General features: G+C 45.7%; 2 protein-coding genes across 8 annotated transcripts in view; one reads left to right on the top strand and one right to left on the bottom strand.

Annotated features, from left to right (window-relative positions):
* KLHL15 (kelch like family member 15) overlaps positions 1–21053 on the bottom strand; it is a 127807-nt gene that overhangs the window by 12576 nt on the left and 94178 nt on the right. The gene's annotated exons all lie outside the window — the stretch shown is intronic.
* C4HXorf58 (chromosome 4 CXorf58 homolog) overlaps positions 1–21053 on the top strand; it is a 129523-nt gene that overhangs the window by 98794 nt on the left and 9676 nt on the right. For all 6 annotated transcript variants that reach the window (XM_070750696.1, XM_070750697.1, XM_070750701.1 and 3 more), the window contains one exon: positions 2219–2357. In XM_070750696.1, coding sequence (XP_070606797.1) covers positions 2219–2357 — 139 coding nt within the window. The remainder of the gene's footprint in view (positions 1–2218; positions 2358–21053) is intronic.

Here is a 21053-nt window from a genome sequence, read left to right as displayed (position 1 = left end):
AAAAAGTATTCTGAACCAAATGGTGTAGTACAGGGATAGGCAAAGTTGGCTCTTTTATGACTTGTGGATTTCAACTCTCAGAGTTCCTGAGCCAATCATGCTAGCTCAGGAATTCTGGGAGTTGAAGTCCACATGTCATAGAAGAGCAAGCTTTGCCTACCCCTGGTGTAGTATTATATTTTTTAATAAAATACCATTGTAGCAGAATACCTTTTACAACTATGTATACTTTTTAAAACCATGTATACTGATGAGAATCAAAAAAATCCAAAACTTTAAGGCTTAAAAAAAAAGAGGTACTTTGAGGCTGCGAGGAGGAGCATGCGGCTCCCATACACCCGATGTGAGGCTGCCTCTCATACACTGCACCAGAGAGAGAAACCCAGGTGGACGAGAGGGGGGAACCTCCCGCTCCTTTGACTGAAAGCTGGTTGCTGCTGCTGCTGCTACCTGCTTCCTCTTCCTTCCCATGCTGAAGGGCTCCCCTCTACTCTCATTCACTCTCCAAGCACCCAGAGAAAGAAAAACATTCAATTTGCTCTGGGCTGCCAAGAGCAAAGGGAGCGTTTCTTTTCTCTGGGCACTGGCAGAGGTTTATTCCCACTCCAAGCGTCCACAGAAAAGAAAAGCCTCCTTAAATGCTACCAAAAGGCTCCTCTGGCAGCCCAGAAAAGTCCGAGATGGCCCGGATTAAAGGGGGAATGCCAGGAAACTGGCTGGGCCTTCGTGCCGCTCTCAAATTTCCTGGGAAATTTTTCCAGGCTTGGGTTTTTAAGTAGAAAATAGTTCTTAAGAAGAGGTAAAAAAATCTTGAACACCTGGTTTTTATTTAGAAAAGTTCTTAAGTAGAGGCGTTCTTAGGTAGAGGTCCCAATGTATTTAAATATTTACAAAATGTGAGGGTGTGTACTCATTTCTGTGACATACTGTAGATATTTGCATTTCTTTCCCATTTCTTCATTTTTATCAGTCATGTCATCCTCCAATTCACAGGTATCATTTGGGAAAAAATAGTGCCTGGCATACTATTAGAAAATTTAAGTCATTTAAGTCAGTACTTTCCAGAAGTGAGAGATGACAAAGTAATAGTAATGTAAATTTGCACACATGTTCCTTAATAGGAATTTTAAAAAATAAGTTTGGCAACATGATCTTCCAGAAGTTTCTATAGTGCCATTAGCTTCAAAACATGTGCAATTTTGAGGCTGAGGCCACGCCCTTGTTATGTGCACTGCATGCATATAAAGAGGGCTGGGAATTCAGTTATCTGGCCATGCTCACTATTTCAAAGCCAATGACTATTGCTATATACATCTCTGCTTTAGAGCACAAAAATAGTAGTTTTCACAGTACAGTGGAACCTCATGATACGAACCCCTCATCATATGAACTTTCGAGATACGAACCCGGGGTTTGGAAATTTTTTGCCTCTTCTTATGAACTTTTTTCGCCTTCCGAACCTGCCGCCACTGCCGCTGGAATGCCCCGCTTCCGTTGCAAGCAAAGCATCCGTTTTTGCAATCCTGGGATTCCCCTGAGGCTCCCCTCCATGGCAAATCCCACCTCCTGCTGTAGGGAACTCCAGGAAGGACGTCTCCATGATGTCAAAGCTCCGCCCCTGGAATTCCCTATTGGAATTCCCCATCTCCGTTTGCGCCTCCCGACTGGCTGACAGCTCCACGGCTCTTTTGAGAAGGTGACAGCCGGGCAGCGGTGCTTCTCGGCGTTCTCTCAAACCCGAACCCGAACTTTTGCCGAACTTTCGGGTTCGGCGTTCAGGAGAACGCCAAGAAGCCCTCGGCTGTTTTGGAAGGTGAGAGCCTGGCGGCGGCGCCCAACAGAGCACCCGTTTTTACGATCCTGGGATTCCCCTCCTGGGATTTCCCTACAGCATCGCAAAAACGCGAAAGTCAGGAGATGGGATTTCCCATGGAGAGGAGCCTCAGAGGAATCCCACCAGCACAAAAACGGGCGCTTTGGCTTGAAAAAGGGGTAAATTTTGGGCTTGCATGCATTAATCAGTTTTTCATTGATTCCTATGGGAAACAGTGTTTCATCTTACGAACTTTTCACCTTACGAACCTCCTGGAACCAATTAAGTTCGTAAGACAAGGTATCACTGTATTTATTTTAATATTTAATGACTTTTCGCATCCATAGTAGCATTTGTACTGTAGGATCTGTGAAAATAATGGTCAAAATATCAGTTCTTTTCTAGGTCTATGTCACCTGGTTTCATAACTACCTCATTAAGTCAGAAACAAAAGGCAGCCCAGAGAATGTCACAACGCCGCTCTTATCAAGCTAGGCAGAAGATTGCAAAAATGAAGAAAGTTTATAAAGCTGCAAAAGAAGAGGTAAGTAAGGATAAAGCACATGGAATATTTGGTATTTAGAAAAGTACTGCTAGATCATTAGAAGTCTATCAATATTTTTAAAGGGATTTAATCAAGTACCAGGTTTTTGAAAATTACTTTTAGTAGAATGTTCAAATGGTAGGATATAATTTAATTATACTGTATAAGGATGGAATACTTGTATATAGGATGAAATAATACCTGAAAAAAGAGAATAAAACAGCTGCTGTGACTGAGTCGCTTCGAGAAGGGCGGCATAGAAATTAAATAAATAAATACATACATACATAAACAAACAAACAAACAAACAAATAAATAAATAATATTTTTATGGGTGTGTGTGCTTTCCTGACCAATGAATTTTGTGATAACATGGTTTGAACATGTTATGAAAATACTAGGGTTTTTTGGAGTATAAGACACACCTTTTTGCTCCCTAAAAGAAGCTAAAAATTTGTGTGTGTCTTATACTCTGAATGTAGCTCTTTCCAAAGCTTTTTTCCCCGGCCCTAACTGTTCTGATCTCCAGCTGAGGCCACTGGTAATTGGAATAAAGGATTGCTAAATGCATTTATTTGTAAAACACCACATCATCGTTATTTTTCTTTCCTTTGTTCCACACTGAATCATCTTGGCATGCAGCGCTAATGTCTTATCTTAAACTTCGGTATGCAAGGCAACATCAAAATCATTAAAACATTCCACAAGTCATTCTAAGATTTATGGCTAGTCAGAGTTAACCCAGAGTCATAAAAACTGCAATTAAAAGCACACAAGGCATTGCTTACATTCAGAGCTGCTTGAAAGAAACCTCCATATTTCGTAACGCAGATTGACGACTCAACTCTTCTCTTCCTCTGACACCCAGACGTGACAAATTAATTACTTAATTAATTAACCCGTTCCTCTCCTTAATCTTTCTTCCCTGACATTTGCTCTCTTCGCCTCTGCAAGCATATGAAATAAGGATTTATCCATCTAGCCTCTGCTTCTCCTTCACTTGAATCTGAACCCATAGAAACATCCTGTGGTTGATCTCCTACTTCTTCTGCTTCTAAATCAGGCCCTACCACTAATTCATAACCACTTTCTGAATCAGAATCTGAAAAATCCCCAAACTGAACAGAAGTATACACAACACTAACTAGGTTGCTAACAATCTTTCCAAGTTCCTAAGAAGTTCTTCCCTCCAAAGCAGTTTTTCCTGCCCTAAGTCTTTGCAGGCTTCTTTTCATTCCTACTCCCTCTGGGAAAGTTTTTTTCAGCCCTAACCAGTGTTCTGCCGCCATGTGCCAACCGCCCTTAATTACAGGTTAATTAGTCCAAGCAGACACATACACACATGATAGAAAGCAAATAAATGTTCTTTATCAACAGAAGAGAAAACTCCCTTTTAAACTTCAAAGGGATTTTTTGTAGCAACAAGGCATAGTTGGAATACAATACAAGAACGAAGTCCAATTATTAACTCAGTAACTGTGAAATTGGGTCACAGCTACTGTTGTCCAAACAGTGATAAACACTCACAATGAAGTATAATCCAAAGTCCAGGAATCCAGGAATCCAGTCTTGAATACAATTAGGAAACAACAATTTACCTTGACGAACTACGATCAGATAATCTTCCACAATGGCCAAGCCAGCACGCTGCTATTTTTATCAGCAGCTCTAATTACTGGGGCCCCACCCAAACACAGGTGCCCTCTCTTATCTCCTGTAATATTTCTTAAATTGTTCTCTCCTATGCATAACTCTATGCATGTGTGGGTCTGTCATACATTCCTGATCTGAATCCAGCAAAGATAAAGATGATTGATCTCCTCCTGAGTTGTCTGCCAAACCCCCCTCTTCCATGTCACCCACACTTCCTTTGTCAGAGGATAGAAACATAGAAACATAGAAGACTGACGGCAGAAAAAGACCTCATGGTCCATCTAGTCTGCCCTTATACTATGTCCTGTGTTTTATCTTAGGATGGATATATGTTTATCCCAGGCATGTTTAAATTCAGTTACTGTGGATTTACCAACCACGTCTGCTGGAAGTTTGTTCCAAGGATCTACTACTCTTTCAGTGAAATAATATTTCCTCACATTGCTTCTGATCTTTTCCCCAACTAACTTCAGATTGTGTCCCCTTGTTCTTGTGTTCACTTTCCTATTAAAAACACTTCCCTCCTGAGCCTTATTTAACCATTTATTTATTTATTTATTTATTTATTTATTTATTTAGATTTGTATGCCGCCCCTCTCCGCAGACTCGGGGCGGCTCACAGCATAACATAACAGTTTGTAACAAATCCAAATATAATTTAAAACATTTAAAAGAACCCCATTTTGTTAACAAGCATACACTCAAACATCCCATACATAAAATGTGCATGCCCGGGGGAGGTGTTTCAGTTCCCCCATGCCTGACGACAGAGGTGGGTTTTAAGAAGTTTACGGAAGGCAGGGAGAGTAGGGGCAGTTCTAATCTCTGGGGGGAGTTGGTTCCAGAGAGTCGGGGCCGCCACAGAGAAGGCTCTTCCCCTGGGGCCCGCCAATCGACATTGTTTAGTTGACGGGACCCGGAGAAGGCCCACTCTGTGGGACCTAATTGGTCGCTGGGATTCGTGCGGTAGAAGGCGGTCTCGGAGATATTCTGGTCCAGTGCCATGAAGGGCTTTAAAGGTCATGACCAACACTTTGAATTGTGACCGGAAATTGATCGGCAGCCAATGCAAGCTGCGGAGTGATGTTGAAACATGGGCATACCTAGGTAGGCCCATGACTGCTCTCGCAGCTGCATTCTGCACGATCTGAAGTTTCCGAACACTTTTCAAAGGTAGCCCCATGTAGAGAGCATTACAGTAGTCGAACCTCGAGGTGATGAGGGCATGAGTGACTGTGAGCAATGAGTCCCGGTCCAGATAGGGCCGCAACTGGTGCACCAGGCGAACCTGGGCAAACGCCCCCCTCACCACAGCTGAAAGATGGTTCTCTAATATATAACATATTTAAATGTTTCGATCATGTCCCCCCTTTTCCTTCTGTCCTCCAGACTATACAGATTGAGTTCATTAAGTCTTTCCTGATACGTTTTATGCTTAAGACTGTTGTGGTTCAGCCTGAGGCTGCTCAGGGACCAGCTGTGTCTCTGCTGGCTCCATGCCCGGAGGAGGATGACAGCGAAGAGGAGGGGGCTGAGCAGTCGGACGGGGGAGAGGAAAGTCAGGAATGGGACAAAGGAGAACAGCAGGAGAGCCCCGGGGGGGGGGGGCTCTCCCCAGACAGTAGCTTGGAGTCATTAGGTGTTGAAGCACAAGCCGTCATTGACATGCGACAGAGACGTTCAGATCAACGAAAGGAACAATTATAGAAGTATTATCAGCACTGAATTAGGAACAGCTGGGCTTGGGTGTGGTCCTCCTTAGCAGGGTTTAAAAGGCAGGCAAGCCCTTGAAGCCATGTGGAGTGTTATCAGTTGGAGTTACGGTGACCTGCTTTGTTCTCGACGTCTCTGTTCCTGGCTTGTGGCCCAGCAGTTTGGAAGACATGTGGGAGGTGTAGGTCTGCTATCTACAGCCTAGTCTTGGGAGAAAGAATCCTGTATTGCTGCATGGACTTTTCCCTTCATGGATATATTTGAAGATACAGCGTTTTCCTGTTTGTAAGGACATTTTCTGTTACCTGTGTTTTTCTTGAATTTGATAAACTGCCTTTGCCTTTTACCGGTGTGTCTGGCTTCTCTTTTTGGGTTGGTCTTGGCTTCCGGAGTGACCCAGACAGAACAAAGACCTTCCACCATTCTTGTAGCCCGTCTTTGGACCCGTTCAATTTTGTCAATATCTTTTTGTAGGTGAGGTCTCCAGAACTGAACACAGTATTCCAAATGTGGTCTCACCAGCGCTCTATATAAGGGGATCACAATCTCCCTCTTCCTGCTTGTTATACCTCTAGCTATGCAGCCAAGCATCCTACTTGCTTTTCCTACTGCCCGACCACACTGCTCACCCATTTTGAGACTGTCAGAAATCACTACCCCTAAATCCTTCTCTTCTGAAGTTTTTGCTAACACAGAACTGCCAATACAATACTCAGATTGAGGATTCCTTTTCCCCAAGTGCATTATTTTACATTTGAAAACATTAAACTGCAGTTTCCATTGCTTTGACCATTTATCTAGTAAAGCTAAATCATTTACCATATTACAGACCCCTCCAGGAATATCAACCCTATTGCACACTTTAGAGTCATCGGCAAATAGGCAAAACTTCCCTACCAAACCTTCCCCTATGTCACTCACAAACATATTAAAAAGAATAGGACCCAGAACAGACCCTTGTGGTACACCGCTTGTAACCTGTCTCTCCTCAGAATACTCGCCATTAACAATAACTCTCTGATGTCTATGCTTCAGCCAGCTTGAAATCCACTGAACTATCCAGGGATTAAGTCCAATCTTCACTAATTTATCTATCAGCTCTTTATGTGGAACCGTATCAAAGGCTTTGCTGAAGTCCAGATAGGCATTATCCACGGCACCACCTTGATCCAACACCTTTGTAACATAGTCAAAGAAATCAATGAGATTAGTCTGACATGATTTGCCTTCAGTAAAGCCATGCTGATTTGGGTCCAATAAGTTATTGTTTTTTAGGTGCTGATTTATCCTCTTTTTGAGTAGAGTCTCCATCATTTTAACTATAACTGATGTCAAGCTAACTGGCCTGTAGTTACCAGCTTCTTCTCTACTGCCCTTCTTGTGGATAGGCACAACACTGGCCATTCTCCAATCCTCAGGAACATCTCCTGTTAACAGGGATTGGTTAAACAAATCAGTCAGGGGGGTAGCAATGACAGATCTGAGTTCTTTAAGAACTCTGGGGTGGATGCCATCTGGACCCATTGCCTTATTTATCTTTAATCGTTCAAGTTCTTCTAAGACATCGGCTTCTAAGATCACTGGAGCTGAATCTGTACAGCTGGAAGCAATGCTATATCCCTCTATAGTATTATTTTGTAAGGTGTCTTTTGAGAAAACTGAACAGAAGTAGCTATTGAAATGGTCAGCGATCTCCTTATTCCCATCAATGCATGTATTAATAATTCGCTGGCAGACTCTGTCAGGAGCAAAACAGGCCTGTGGCATGTGGATGTTTCCCCCACCTCCACCTCCACATTCCTTGGGGCAGGAGCTGGGCCAGAGCTAACCACAACAACCAGGGGATAAAATAATGTGCTGAAGCTGAACAGACTAAGCACGCTAGCCAGTTAAATACCTGGTTGGTAGATTCCCCCCCCCCCCAATTTTCCTTATACAGTACTCTGGTGCATCTTATACTCCAAAAAACATGGTAATTTTTATTTTCCAAAACCATAGTACTCCAGTGAAGTACATAATTTGGTGAAGGATTTGCTATAGCTCATTTTGCCTCAAAAGTTTAAAAGCAAACCTTTTCATCTTTTATCATGATCTTTACTTGAAAAGAACATACTCTGACTTCAAGTGGAATTTATTACCTAGTGATAAGATTGGTTTTTTAAAAAATAATTTTTATTGAACATCACTGCATTATACTATATTATACACCTATTGTAATTTATTTATTTATTTGTCAAACATGTATAAAATAGTATGTATAAACATATGGTAAGTAAAAAGTAATGATAAAAGAGGACTGTAAGACTGGGATGGTAGGTACAATGGTGCAGTTATGCTTACACAGATATACAAAACGCTCATATACTATTATATAATTCTTATTCTGTAATTATTTTTCTATTCTCTAACCAGGTATACCATTTACTCCAGACTTCATAATACTTGGATTCATCTCTCTCATTCAATTTATTCATTTATAAACATAAACATAAGCAAAGTAGGTACAGTTAAATTAGGACAATAGGACAGTAAGACAAGGATGATAGGCACAATGGTGCGCTTATGCACGGTCCTTACAGATCTCTTAGGAATGGGGTGAGGTCAACTGTAGACAGTCTAAGGTTAAAGTTTTTGGGGTTTGGGAAAGAAACCACAGAGTCAGGTAGTGCATTCCAGGCATTGATCAGTCTGTTGCTGAAAATGTATTTTCTGCAGTTGAAGCACTTTACAATGAGTTTGAATTTATTGTGTGTGCTTATGCATTGTTGTGGTTAAAGCTGAAGTATTCATTGACAGGTAGGACATTGTGGTAGATGATTTTATGAACTATATTTAGATCATATTGAAGGCAAAGTAGCTCTAAGTTGTCTAAGCCCAAAAGTTCAAGTCTGGTAGAATAAGGTATTCTGCTGCAAGCAGAGGAGTGAAGGACTCTTCTTGTGAAATATAATAGAAACATAGAAGATTGACGGCAGAAAAAGACCTCATGATCCATCTAGTCTGCCCTTATACTATTTCCTGTATTTTATCTTAGGACGGATATATGTTTATTCCAGGCATGTTTAAATTCAACCAACCACATCTGCTGGAAGTTTGTTCCAAGGATCTACTACTCTTTCAGTAAAATAATATTTTCTCATGTTGCTTCTGATCTTTCCCCCAACTAACCTCAGATTATGCCCCCTTGTTCTTGTGTTCACTTTCCTATTAAAAACACTTCCCTCCTGAACCTTATTTAACCCTTTAACATATTTAAATGTTTAGGTCATGTGCCCCCTTTTTCTTCTATCCTCCAGACTATACAGATTGAGTTCATTAAGTCTTTCCTGATAGGTTTTATGCTTAAGACCTTCCACCATTTTTGCAGCCCGTCTTTGGACCCGTTCAATTTTATCAATATCTTTTTGTAGGTGAGGTCTCCAGAACTGAGCACAGTATAACCATAATAATAACCACAGAGTTGGAATGGACCTTAGAGGTCTTCTAGTCCAACCCCCTGCTTAGGCGGGAAACAGTACACTACTTCAGATGGATGGTTATCCAACATTTGCTTAAAAACTTCCAGTGTTGGAGCATTCACAACTTCTGGAGGCAAGCTGTTCCACTGATTAATTGTTCTAACTGTCAGTAAATTTTTCCTTAATTCTAAGTTACTTCTCTCCTTGTTTAGTTTCCACCCATTAGTACTTAGTTTTATATTTTATATACATTATTCTTTTTTACTGTTTTAACTACTAGTGATTTAACTTATATTTTAATTAAATTATTGGTTTTTTTTTAAATTGACGGATATGGTATAGATGGGGTGAATGGAAATGATATGTATGATACATTTGGCCTACCTGGCGTTGGCGAGGCAGGAGGAGAGAGGGCACTAATCTCTGAGGTGGAAGAGGGTCAAAATATCCCAGTGCTGTTAGGGAGAGGCAGATATGGCAGGAGCCACAGAACTAGCCATTCCAGGGGAACAAGGGATCGCTGTTTAATAGCGATCCCTTGTTCCGGTTCCGTGAGCTCAACTCAGGATACTGGTAACGAGTGTAATTCTGGCCCTGGGCCCAGCCTGCTACTACTCAATGCCACATCGGTGGTAAATAAATATCTCCTTATCCAGGATTTGATCCTGGATGAGGAGGTTGACCTGGCATGTGTGACTGAAACTTGGCTGGGCCCAGAGGGAGGAGTTCCTCTCTCTGAAATTTGCCCAGCCGGGTTCCAGGTACTGCATCAGCCTCGACCCCAGGGAAGGGGGGGAGGAGTGGCTATTATAGCCAGGGAGAGCCTTTGCTTGCGTAGACATGGTATTCCTCTCTGAGCAATTGAGTAGTGGTTTGAGACTAAGGGGCTTAGAAGTGTTGCCTTTGTCATGGTCAGTCCATGTTCTATTGCGGCTTGACTTCCTGGCTCCAATCCTTCCCTGCAGGGAGGCGGAACCGACTAGGTGGTTCCGTCCCAGACACCTGATGGACCCAGAGGGCTTTCAGAGGGTACTTGGGGTTATTCCACATGCACTCGTCCACAGTTTGGCAGAGTCTCTTGCTGAGGCCTGGAGCAAGGCTGCAGCGGAGGCTCTTGACCGGATTGCGCCTTTGCAAACTCTCTGTGGCGTTAGACCCCGTAGAGCTCCATGGTTCAACGAGGAGCTCTGGGAGTTGAAACGCCAGAAGAGACGTCTAGAGAAGCGAATGGAGGAAGAGTAAGTTCGAATCCGATTGAACATTTGTAAGGGCTTTTATTAAGACTTACAAAGTGGCGTTCAAGGTGGCAAGATGTGCGTATCATGCCACCTTGATTGCATCAGCGGAATCTCGCCCAGCCGCTGTGTTTAGGGTGACCCGCTCCCTTCTTAATCAGGGGGGAGTTGGGGAGCCCTTGCAGAGTACTGCTGAGGACTTTAACACATTTTTCGCTGATAAAGTTGCTCGGATCCAGGCGGACCTCGACTCCAATTGGAAGGGGGAGGGGAAGAGCCTTCTCTGTGGCAGCCCCGGCCCCCTGGAATCAACTCCCCCCAGAGATTAGAACGGCCCCCACCCTCCTTGTCTTTCGCAAATTACTCAAGACCCACCTTTATCGCCAGGCATGGGAGAACTGAGACATCCTCCCCCAGGCTTTTATATTTTATGTTTGGTATGTATGTGTTATATGGCTTTTAAATTGTTGAGTGTGAGAATTATCTATAGAATCTAGGCATCTAAGGCCTAGATAGATACAAAAACACTCTTATTAGAGTACTAAACTTCCGACCTTTTGGACAGCGGACTTTGCCAGAAAATGCAAAAGTACAAAAACATGTTTACATCCTGTATCAGAGATGAAGAAATCCTATTTTTCAGGCCAAGAAACATTCATAAAGGCAGAACAACAACTTGATGGATTAATCTAGAGAGTTCCAAGGAACTATGATGAAATTGGATGCAAGACAACCCCATATATGGACAAATAAGTGGACAGGAAGAAGTGGGTGTAAACGAGACATAAAAATTCTATATAAGATGATTCTTGTAGATAGGTACTTTACCTTCTGAGGTTCACGGGTATTCTTCCCGTACTTCTTTTGGTCCCTGTATGATACTGTATAATCATGCTGGAATCTTTGATATGTTTATGTTTGATATATGTTCCTATGTTATATATCATGTTGTTAATAAAGATTTTTAGCTTTTATTCTCTTGGTCTGGGGAATTTTTCTTACATTGGGGTTTTAGATGTTTTATTTTAATATTAGATTTGTCTCACTGTTATATTGTTTTTGTATTACTGTTGTGAGCCGCCCCGAGTCTTCGGAGAGGGGCGGCATACAAATCTAATTAATAATAATAATAATAATAATAATAATAATAATAATAATAATAATAATAATCCCCACTGATAGGTACGCCTTGTCGTGGTAGTGGGGCTTGTGTGCTTCAATGAAGCTGAGAGTTGTGCCGTTGGTAGTGTAAACTACTGGTAGGTCTAACCTTGCCAGAGTGGTCAAAGCAGAGGAGCCAGACTAAACGTACCTAACCCATTTAAACTAATGGAGAGACAAAACAAAAAGAAGTCCATACTGGCTCGGTCGTCGCCCAGGATATTTTTTTTAGGGGTTTTTTTTTTTTGGTCCAATATACAATACATATGGAAGAGAATAGACATTAAGTAATATATATAAAGATAGAAAGTAAAAAAGAAGAGAAATAGATGGGAGGGAGAGAATATATATGATATAAGAGATAAGTAGAGAATATGCGGTATATGATATATAATATATATATAATATATATATATATAGATAGATAGATAGAGATAGATAGATAGATAGACAGACAGACAGGCAGACAGATAAGGAGAGAATATATATGATATATAAGATAAGGGAAGACAATTGGACAGGGGACGATAGGCACATCAGTGCACACACATATATATATATATATGTGCACACACACATATATATATATATATATACAGTGATCCCCCGCTCGTTGCGAGGGTTCCGTTCCAGGAGCCCCCGCAACGAGCGGGTTTTCGCGAAGTAGCGATGCGGAAGTAAAAACACCGTCTGCGCATGTGCAGACGGTGTTTTTACTCCCACAGCGCTAGCGAGGAGCCGAAGATTGGGGGCGGCGCGGCTGTTTGCCGCCGGCATGGGGGGCTTCCTAGCAGCCCCCCAAACCCGGGTTGGGGGTCCGGGGGGCGCTGTCTCTCGGCGCTTTCGAGCCGATTCCGGGAGCGAACTCGCTCACGGACTCGGCTCGAAAGCGCCGAGAGAGAGCGTTGACAGGCCCGTTCCTGGCGCTGTCTCTCGCCGCCTTCGAGCCGATTCCGGGAGCGAACTCGCTCACGGACTCGACTCGAAAGCGCCGAGAGAGAGCGTTGACAGGCCCGTTCCTGGCGCTGTCTCTCGCCGCCTTCGAGCCGAGTCCGTGAGCGAACTCGCTCACGGACTCGGCTCGAAAGCGCCGAGAGAGAGCGTTGACAGGCCCGTTCCTGGCGCTCTCTCTCGCCGCCTTCGAGCCGAGTCCGGGAGCGAACTCGCTCACGGACTCGGCTCGAAAGCGGCGAGAGAGAGCGTTGACAGGCCCGTTCCTGGCGCTCTCTCTCGCCGCCTTCGAGCCGAGTCCGGGAGCGAACTCGCTCACGGACTCGGCTCGAAAGCGGCGAGAGAGAGCGTGGACAGGCCCGTTCCTGGCGCTGTCTCTCGCCGCCTTCGAGCCGAGTCCGGGAGCGAACTCGCTCACGGACTCGGCTCCAAAGCGGCGAGAGAGAGCGTGGACAGGCCCGTTCCTGGCGCTGTCTCTCGCCGCCTTCGAGCCGAGTCCGGGAGCGAACTCGCTCACGGACTCGGCTCCAAAGCGGCGAGAGAGAGCGTGGACAGGCCCGTTCCTGGCGCTGTCTCTCGCCGCCTTCGAGCCGAGTCCGGGAGCGAACTCGCTCACGGACTCGGCTCCAAAGCGGCGAGAGAGAGCGTGGACAGGCCCGTTCCTGGCGCTGTCTCTCGCCGCCTTCGAGCCGAGTCCGGGAGCGAACTCGCTCACGGACTCGGCTCCAAAGCGGCGAGAGAGAGCGTGGACAGGCCCGTTCCTGGCGCTGTCTCTCGCCGCCTTCGAGCCGAGTCCGGGAGCGAACTCGCTCACGGACTCGGCTCCAAAGCGGCGAGAGAGAGCGTGGACAGGCCCGTTCCTGGCGCTGTCTCTCGCCGCCTTCGAGCCGAGTCTGGGAGCGAACTCGCTCACGGACTCGGCTCGAAAGCGCCGAGAGAGAGCGTGGACATCGCCCGTATCTAGAAGAAGTTGCCACCCGAGCGCTCTTGCCCGGCGGGAGGCGAAGCATATGGGTGGGGGGGCTGTCAGGACACCCTCCCACCCCAGCACTTTGCATCCCGCCGGCAAAGAGCAATAAGGCAGCAGCTTCTGCCGGACACGGGCAATGGGCGGGACAGAGAAGCGGGAAGAATCAGGAGGTTCCTTTGGCGGCTGGAGGCTGCCTGGCACCCGCTGCAGCCAAAACAACAAAGCCAGGCAGCCCCCAGCTGCCAAAGGAGCCTCCTGATTCTCCCCGCTTCTCTGTCCCGCCCATTGCCCATGTCCGGCAGAAGCTGCCTCCCGTGCCGATGTTCCCCGCCAAGCCCAGTTCGGCTTCCCTGGCTGCTTGGCCGGAGGGGGGGGGGGGTCGGCCAAAAGGGGCTGGAGACGCAGCGATTTGCCTCCCGCCCCTCGCCCCTGTGCCACCGGCACGTCATCTTCCCTCCCAGACAAAAAGGCCGGCCTTTGGGGATGAAGGGGTGTGTTCAGCTCTGCGTCTCCAGCTCCTTTCGGCCGAGCCCCCCCCCCCCCCCGACCAAGCAGCCAGGGAATCCGAGCCAGGCTTGGCAGGGAACATCGGCACGGGAGGCAGGAGACGGATCGGGCGACCGGAGCAGCAGCCAGGGAAGCCGAGCCGCGTATGGCGGTGACGGCGGCCGTCTCCTGCCTCCCGCGCCGATGTTCCCAGCCACGCCCGGCTCGGCTTTCCTGGCTGCTTGGCCGGGAGCTGGATGCTGGTGGTGGCGGAGGAAGGCGAATGCGGCTTGGAAGCTGGGAGGGGGGCAGAATATGGGAGGAGAGAGGCTTGCAATAGAGGGTGGAGGAAGCGGCCATGGGAGGGCGAGCTGCCTCAGGGAGGAGGATCGGGCGGGACCAGGTGGGGGCTGGAATTTCTCCGCCAGGGCGAAGGGCGGGCGAGCGGGTGCTGGGGAGGGCTTCTCGCCCTCCCGACAGCAAGAGGGGGGAGCGAACGGCGTGGGCAGGCGAAGGGCGGGCGAGCGGCAGCGAGGAGTTTGCGTGGGCGGTGGGGAAACTCCTCGCTGACGCCAGCAAGAGGGGGAAGACCCAGGGAAGCCGCTGCCATCTACGCATGCGTGCCCGGCACGCATGCGTAGATGGTATTTTTGACTTCCGGGTTGAAAAATAGCGAAGTACCCTGTTCGCAATGGTTGGGGACGCAATAAACGGGGGATCACTGTACTTATATAAGGACCGCGGTGGCTGCTGTGGAACCTGGCCAGCCATCGACAAATGAGCTACAGGAACAAAACAAACAAAGCTTACAAATCAAAAAGCGGCAGAAATTCTCAATGTCAGAGAATCGCACAATCATGAAGTGTTATTACAACTCGGAGCCTGGAAAACACGGATATCAAAGACGGATGTACCAATTATGGAAACAAGAAAATGCAGACTCAAAAATAACAGAACTTCGACTGGCCGATCAGTGACGACTCATAATCAGGAACCAAATGTTCAGTGAAGTCAAATTAGAAGAAATACAGAAAATTTGCAAAATAGAAACACCAAAATCTGATCTGGCACCAGCAGAAGCTCCAATAAGATCTGGAGTCACTGCACAACTGGAACCTGATGAAAATTTGGAAAGACAGCAAGAAGCTGCAGATGAGACACTTGACACTATAACTCAAAGGCAGCAAGAACTTAAGGACCAAATACTTGCTCATGCAGGGTCCAAGGAAGAGCGAAAGAGACTGCCAGCCTTAAAAAACATAAGCAAGAAACGACTTGTGCCACTGATGGAAGACATTAACACTGCACTTGCAACTGTCAATGTAACTTCAATTGAAGAATTGAATCAGCTTGCCTACAGTACAGCTGTGATAGTAACTGAAGAACTAGGGTTACTGCAACAGAAACCAATCGGAAAACCAACTGGAAAACCAAAATGGAAAATCCGACTAGAACTGAAAATCAAAAACTTGAGATCAGATGCAAGTAACTTGAAGAACATTAAGGAGTAGAAACTTAACAATCAGAAGATCAAAGACTATTTGACAAAAAAGTACTGGCTTAGTACAAGAAAGATCAAGGAAGCTCTGGAAATTGTAAAGCAGCAGATAACAGCAACAGCCAGGAAAATTGAGCGATATGAAGCTAGGATCACCCAGTACAGGCAGAATCAAACATTTCAAACCAACCAGAGGCAGTTCTACCAGAAACTGCATCAGCAAACAGATAAGAAAATTGAAAAGCCAGAGGTGAAAATAACAACAAAGTTCTGGAAAGATCTCTGGGAGGTCAAAAAGGACTATAACAGGACTGCTGGGTGGATAAAGGAGTTTGAAAAGGAATTCTCAGGGAGCAATATGCAGCAGCTGGAGGTAACACCTGAAATGATTGCAGAAAGAGTGAAGAGGGTAAAGAACTGGACATCCCCTGGCACTGATCCTGTGCATGGTTTTTGGCTGAAATACCTGACCAGCCTGCATGCAAAAATGGCCGAATTGTTCAACAAAAGAAGACAGGAAATATTAGTGAATGGCTTACAACTGGCCGAACATATTTAATAAAGAAAGACGCAGCGAAAGGAACCATACCAGGAAACTACAAGCCAATAACATGTTTGCTGACCATGCTCAAACTGCTGACAGGTATCATAGCTGACAGAATTCAGGACTACCTAGAAGAAAATGACATCATGCCAGTGGAGCAAAAGGGCAATAAAAGACGAAGTAGAGGTATGAAAGACCAGCTCCTAATTGATAAAATGATTTCGGAGAACTGTAAGAACAGGAAAACAAACCTATACATGACCTGGATTGACTACAAGAAAGCCTTTGACTCATTGCCACACAGCTGGATCATAAAATGCCTGGAAGTCATTGGAGTCAATGAAAACATCAGGAAATTCATAGAAAAGGCGATGAAATATTGGAAGACTGAGCTTTTTGTTGGGAATGAAAGCTATGGACTGATCAACATCAGAAGGGGCATCTTCCAGGGGGACTCTTTGACCCCATTGCTATTCATCATCGCAATAATTCTGCTGTCACTCATCCTACAAAAAACAAACCTAGGCTACCAAACTGCTAGGAATTCACCAAAAATTTCATACCTGCTGTATATGGATGACCTGAAGTTGTACGGAAAATCAGAAACTGAGATACAGTCACTAACCAACACTGTGCGAATCTTCAGCAATGACATCAGCATGGAGTTTGGCCTGGATAAATGTGCCACTGTGGCACTGAAAAAGGGGAAAATCACTGAAAGTGAGGGCATTGAAATGCCAAATGGTCAAACTATCAAGTGCCACCAGCCAGAAGCCTACAGATACTTGGGCATCTTGCAACTGGATAATATCAAGCATGGCCATGTGAAAACTGTGATCAGCGAAGAGTACATCCAGAGGACCAGAAAAATTTTGAAGAGCAAACTGAATGGTGGCAACACTATCAAGGCTATAAATATGTGGGCCATACCTCTCATTAGATACACAGCTGGCATAGTGAACTGGACTCAAGCAGAGCTGGACAACCTGGACAAGAAAACCAGAAAATTAATGACGATCCATCATGCACTACACCCCCGCAGTGACGTTGACAGGCTGTATTTACCAAGGAAAATAGGCAGCAGAGGACTTTTGCAAGTGAAGCAGACAGTAGAAGAAGAGAAGCATGCATTAGCTGACTACGTGAAGGGGAACAAAGAGTCAGCGTTGATGGAGGTCAACAATAGGAAGCTTCTCAAGGTGAAGCAAACTAAGGACCAGTACAGAAAAAATGTAACTCAATGTCATATGGACAGTTGGCGGAATAAAGCATTGCATGGACAGTTCTTGGAGAAGATTGAAGGCAAAGTGAATAAAGAAAAGACCTGGTCATGGCTTACAAGTAGAACACTCAAAAAGGAGACAGAAGGACTAATACTGGCGGCACAAGAACAGGCCATTAGAACAAATGCTGTCAAAGCCAGAATTGAAAAATTAACAGACGATCCAAAGTGCAGACTCTGTAAAGAAACAGATGAAACAATCGATCACATACTCAGCTGCTGCAAAAAGATCGCACAGACTGACTACAAGCATAGACATGATGCTGTGGTACAGATGATCCACTGGAACCTGTGCCAGAACTACCATTGACCAGTGGCAAAGAACTGGTGGGATCATAAGCCCGAAAAAGTGGTCGAAAATGAGCAAGCAAAACTACTGTGGGACTTCCGACTGACCGAATTCTGAAGCATAACACACCAGACATTGTGATCGTGGAGAAAAAGAAAGTATGGGTCATCGACATTGCAATCCCAGGAGACAGCAGAATTGAGGAGAAGCAGCTAGAAAAATTAGTGAAATACGAAGATCTAAAAATCGAGTTGCAACGAATCTGGCATAAGCCAGTGAAAGTGGTCCCAGTGATATTCACCCAGCAGTCAGGATTCGGGTCCGGCTACAGCACGGAAACTGCTTTGGTTGCACTGATGGATGATCTCTGGCGGGCCTGGGACAGGGGTTTATCCTCTGTCCTGGTGCTTCTCGATCTCTCAGCGGCTTTCGATACCATCGAACATGGTATCCTTCTGCGCCGGCTGGAGGGGTTGGGAGTGGGAGGCACTGTTCTTCAGTGGTTCTCCTCCTACCTCTCCGGCTGGTCGCAGTCGGTGTTAGTGGAGGGTCAGAGGTCGAAGTCTAGGTTGCTCCCTTGTGGGGTGCCTCAGGGGTCGGTCCTCTCCCTCCTGCTATTTAATATCTACATGAAACCGCTGGGTGAGATCATCCAAGGGCATGGGTTGAGGTATCATGAGTACGCTGATAATACCCAGCTTTACATCTCCACCCCATGTCCAGTCAGCAAAGCAGTGGAAGTGATGTGCCAGTGCCTGGAGGCTGTTGGGGTCTGGGTGGGTGTCAACAGACTCAAACTCAACCCTGATAAAACGGAGTGGCTGTGGGTTTTGCTTCCCAAGGACAATCCCACCTGTCTGTCCATCACCCGGGGGGGAATTATTGACCTCCTCAGAGAGGGTTTGCAACTTGGGCGTCCTCCTCGATCCACAGCTAACATTAGAAAACCATCTTTCAGCTGTGGCGAGGGAGGCGTTTGCCCAGGTTCGCCTGGTGTACCAGTTGCGGCCCTATTTGGACTGGGAGTCACTGCTCACAGTCACTGATGCCCTCATCACCTCGAGGTTCGACTACTGTAACGCTCTCTACATGGGGTTACCTTTGAAGAGTGTTCGAAAACTTCAGATCGTGCAAAATGCAGCTGTGAGAGCAATCATGGGCTTCCCTAGCTATGCCCATGTCACACCAACACTCCGCAGTCTGCATTGGTTGCCGATCAGTTTCTGGTCACAATTCAAAGTGTTGGTCATGACCTATAAAGCCCTTCAGGGCATCGGGCCAGAATATCTCCGAGACTGCCTTCTGTTGCACGAATCCCAGCGACCGGTTAGGTCTCACAGAGTTGGCCTTCTCCGGGTCCCGTCGACTAAACAATGTTGTCTGGCGGGGACCCAGGGGAAGAGCCTTCTCTGTGGCGGCCCCGACCCTCTGGAACCAGCTCCCCCCAGAGATTAGAATTGCCCCCACCCTCCTTGTCTTTTGTAAACGTCTTAAAACCCACCTCTGCCGCCAGGCATGGTGGAACTGAGACATCTCTCCCGGGCCTATACAGTTTATGCATGGTATGTTTGTTTGTATGTTTTCTTTTTAATAAGGGGTTTTTAGTGACTTTTAATTATTAGATTTGTTATATATTGTGTTATTATTGTTGTGAACCGCCCCGAGTCTACGGAGAGGGGTGGCATACAAATCTAATTAAAAATATATAAAAAAACAAATAAATAAAAATAAAAATAAATAAAAAATAATTATAATAAAAAAGAAAGTATGGATTATCGACATCGCAATCCCAGGAGACAGCAGAATTGAGGAGAAGCAGCTACAGAAATTAGTGAAATACGAAGATCTAAAATTTGAGCTGGAACGACTCTGGCATAAGCCAATGAAAGTGATCCCAGTGGTACTTGGCATGCTGGGCGCAGTGCCAAAGGAACTTAGCGGACATTTGAAAACCATGGGAATTGACAAAATCTCCATCTGTCAATTGCAAAAGGCCGCTTTACTGGGATCGGCAAACAATTCGCCGCTATATCACGCAGTCCTAGGTGCTTGGGAAGCGCTCGACTGGTGATGAAATACAAAATCCAGCATAGTGATCTTATTTGCTGTGTTGTATTGACATAATAATAATAATAATAATAACAACAACAACAATAATAATATAATAATAACAACAACAACAACAACAATAGCTTCTTGTTCTACCCTCAGGTGTTTTGGGGAAGAACCGTTGACTTACCTGAACGGTCTTCTCGATGCCCTGGAAGGAGAGTCCAGCATGGGTTAGCTCAAGTCTTATTGGTAGGACTGAGTTTTAAATTAACATAATTAACATATTAATTAGGTACCGCCCCCCTTGCTGCCCCAAGGAGTCAGCTTTAAAAAAACAAAATAGGAATAATTCAACAATTTATTTAACAACAAGAATAAACATAACCAGAACCCCCATGGTTCAATAGGGAGGGTTTGGACTCTCCTTCCAGGGCATCGAGAAGACCGTTCAGGTAAGTCAACGGTTCTTCTCCCATGCCTCTGGAAGGAGAGTCCAGCAAGGGATATATACCCAAGTTAAAGTTCCAGGGCGGGAGATCGCTGAACCATGGGCTGTGCTTCCCCACACACTTTCTGAAGAACACGTCGTCCAAAGGCAGCGTCAGCCGAAGCGAAAGTGTCCAACTTATAGTGGCGAATAAAGGTTGTGGGTGTAGACCACGCCGCGGCTCTGCAGATGTCTTCAATGGGCGCCTGCGTCGCCCAAGCCGCTGATGAAGCCGCACTCCTAGTTGAATGAGCCTGAATCCCCGGAGGTGGACTGGTTGACTTTGCCTTGTATGCCTCGACTATACATAACCTGACCCATTGACTAATGGTGTTCGCGGATATCTTGAGACCTAGTCTAAGAGAACCAAAAGACACGAACAAGGCCTCAGTCTTTCGTATCGCACAGGTGCGTCTGATGTATAGTTTTAACGCCCTGCGTACGTCCACCTTGTGCCACTTAAGTTGTAAAGGATGATTACCTCGAGCACAGAAATCTGGTAATACTAATTCCTGGGCTCTGTGGAAGTGTGTGTTGACCTTTGGAATAAACGTGGGATCCAAACGTAAAACAACCCTGTCTGGGTAAAACTTACACAAATCTGGTCTAACTGATAGAGCGGATAGTTCGGACACCCGCCGGGCCAAGGTCACTGCTACTAGAAAGACCGTCTTAATGGAAAGGAAACATAATGGAACTGATCTCAAGGGCTCAAATGGTGGACCCGTGAGGGCCTGGAGAACCAGTGTTAGATCCCATGTGGGAAACCGACGGACCGGTGGAGGGCGTGTATTAGTAGCCCCGCGAAGGAAGTCCTTAATCCAAGGATGGTGGTTCAAGGAGCCCCCATCTTCTCCCTTTATAATGGTAGTCAAGGCGGCCACCTGTCTCCTCAATGTGTTGGGTGCCAGGCCCCT

Source organism: Erythrolamprus reginae, chromosome 4 (assembly GCF_031021105.1).
Source record: "Erythrolamprus reginae isolate rEryReg1 chromosome 4, rEryReg1.hap1, whole genome shotgun sequence".
Classification (NCBI taxonomy): domain Eukaryota; kingdom Metazoa; phylum Chordata; class Lepidosauria; order Squamata; family Dipsadidae; genus Erythrolamprus; species Erythrolamprus reginae.
This window is presented reverse-complemented; position numbering and strand designations above follow the sequence as displayed.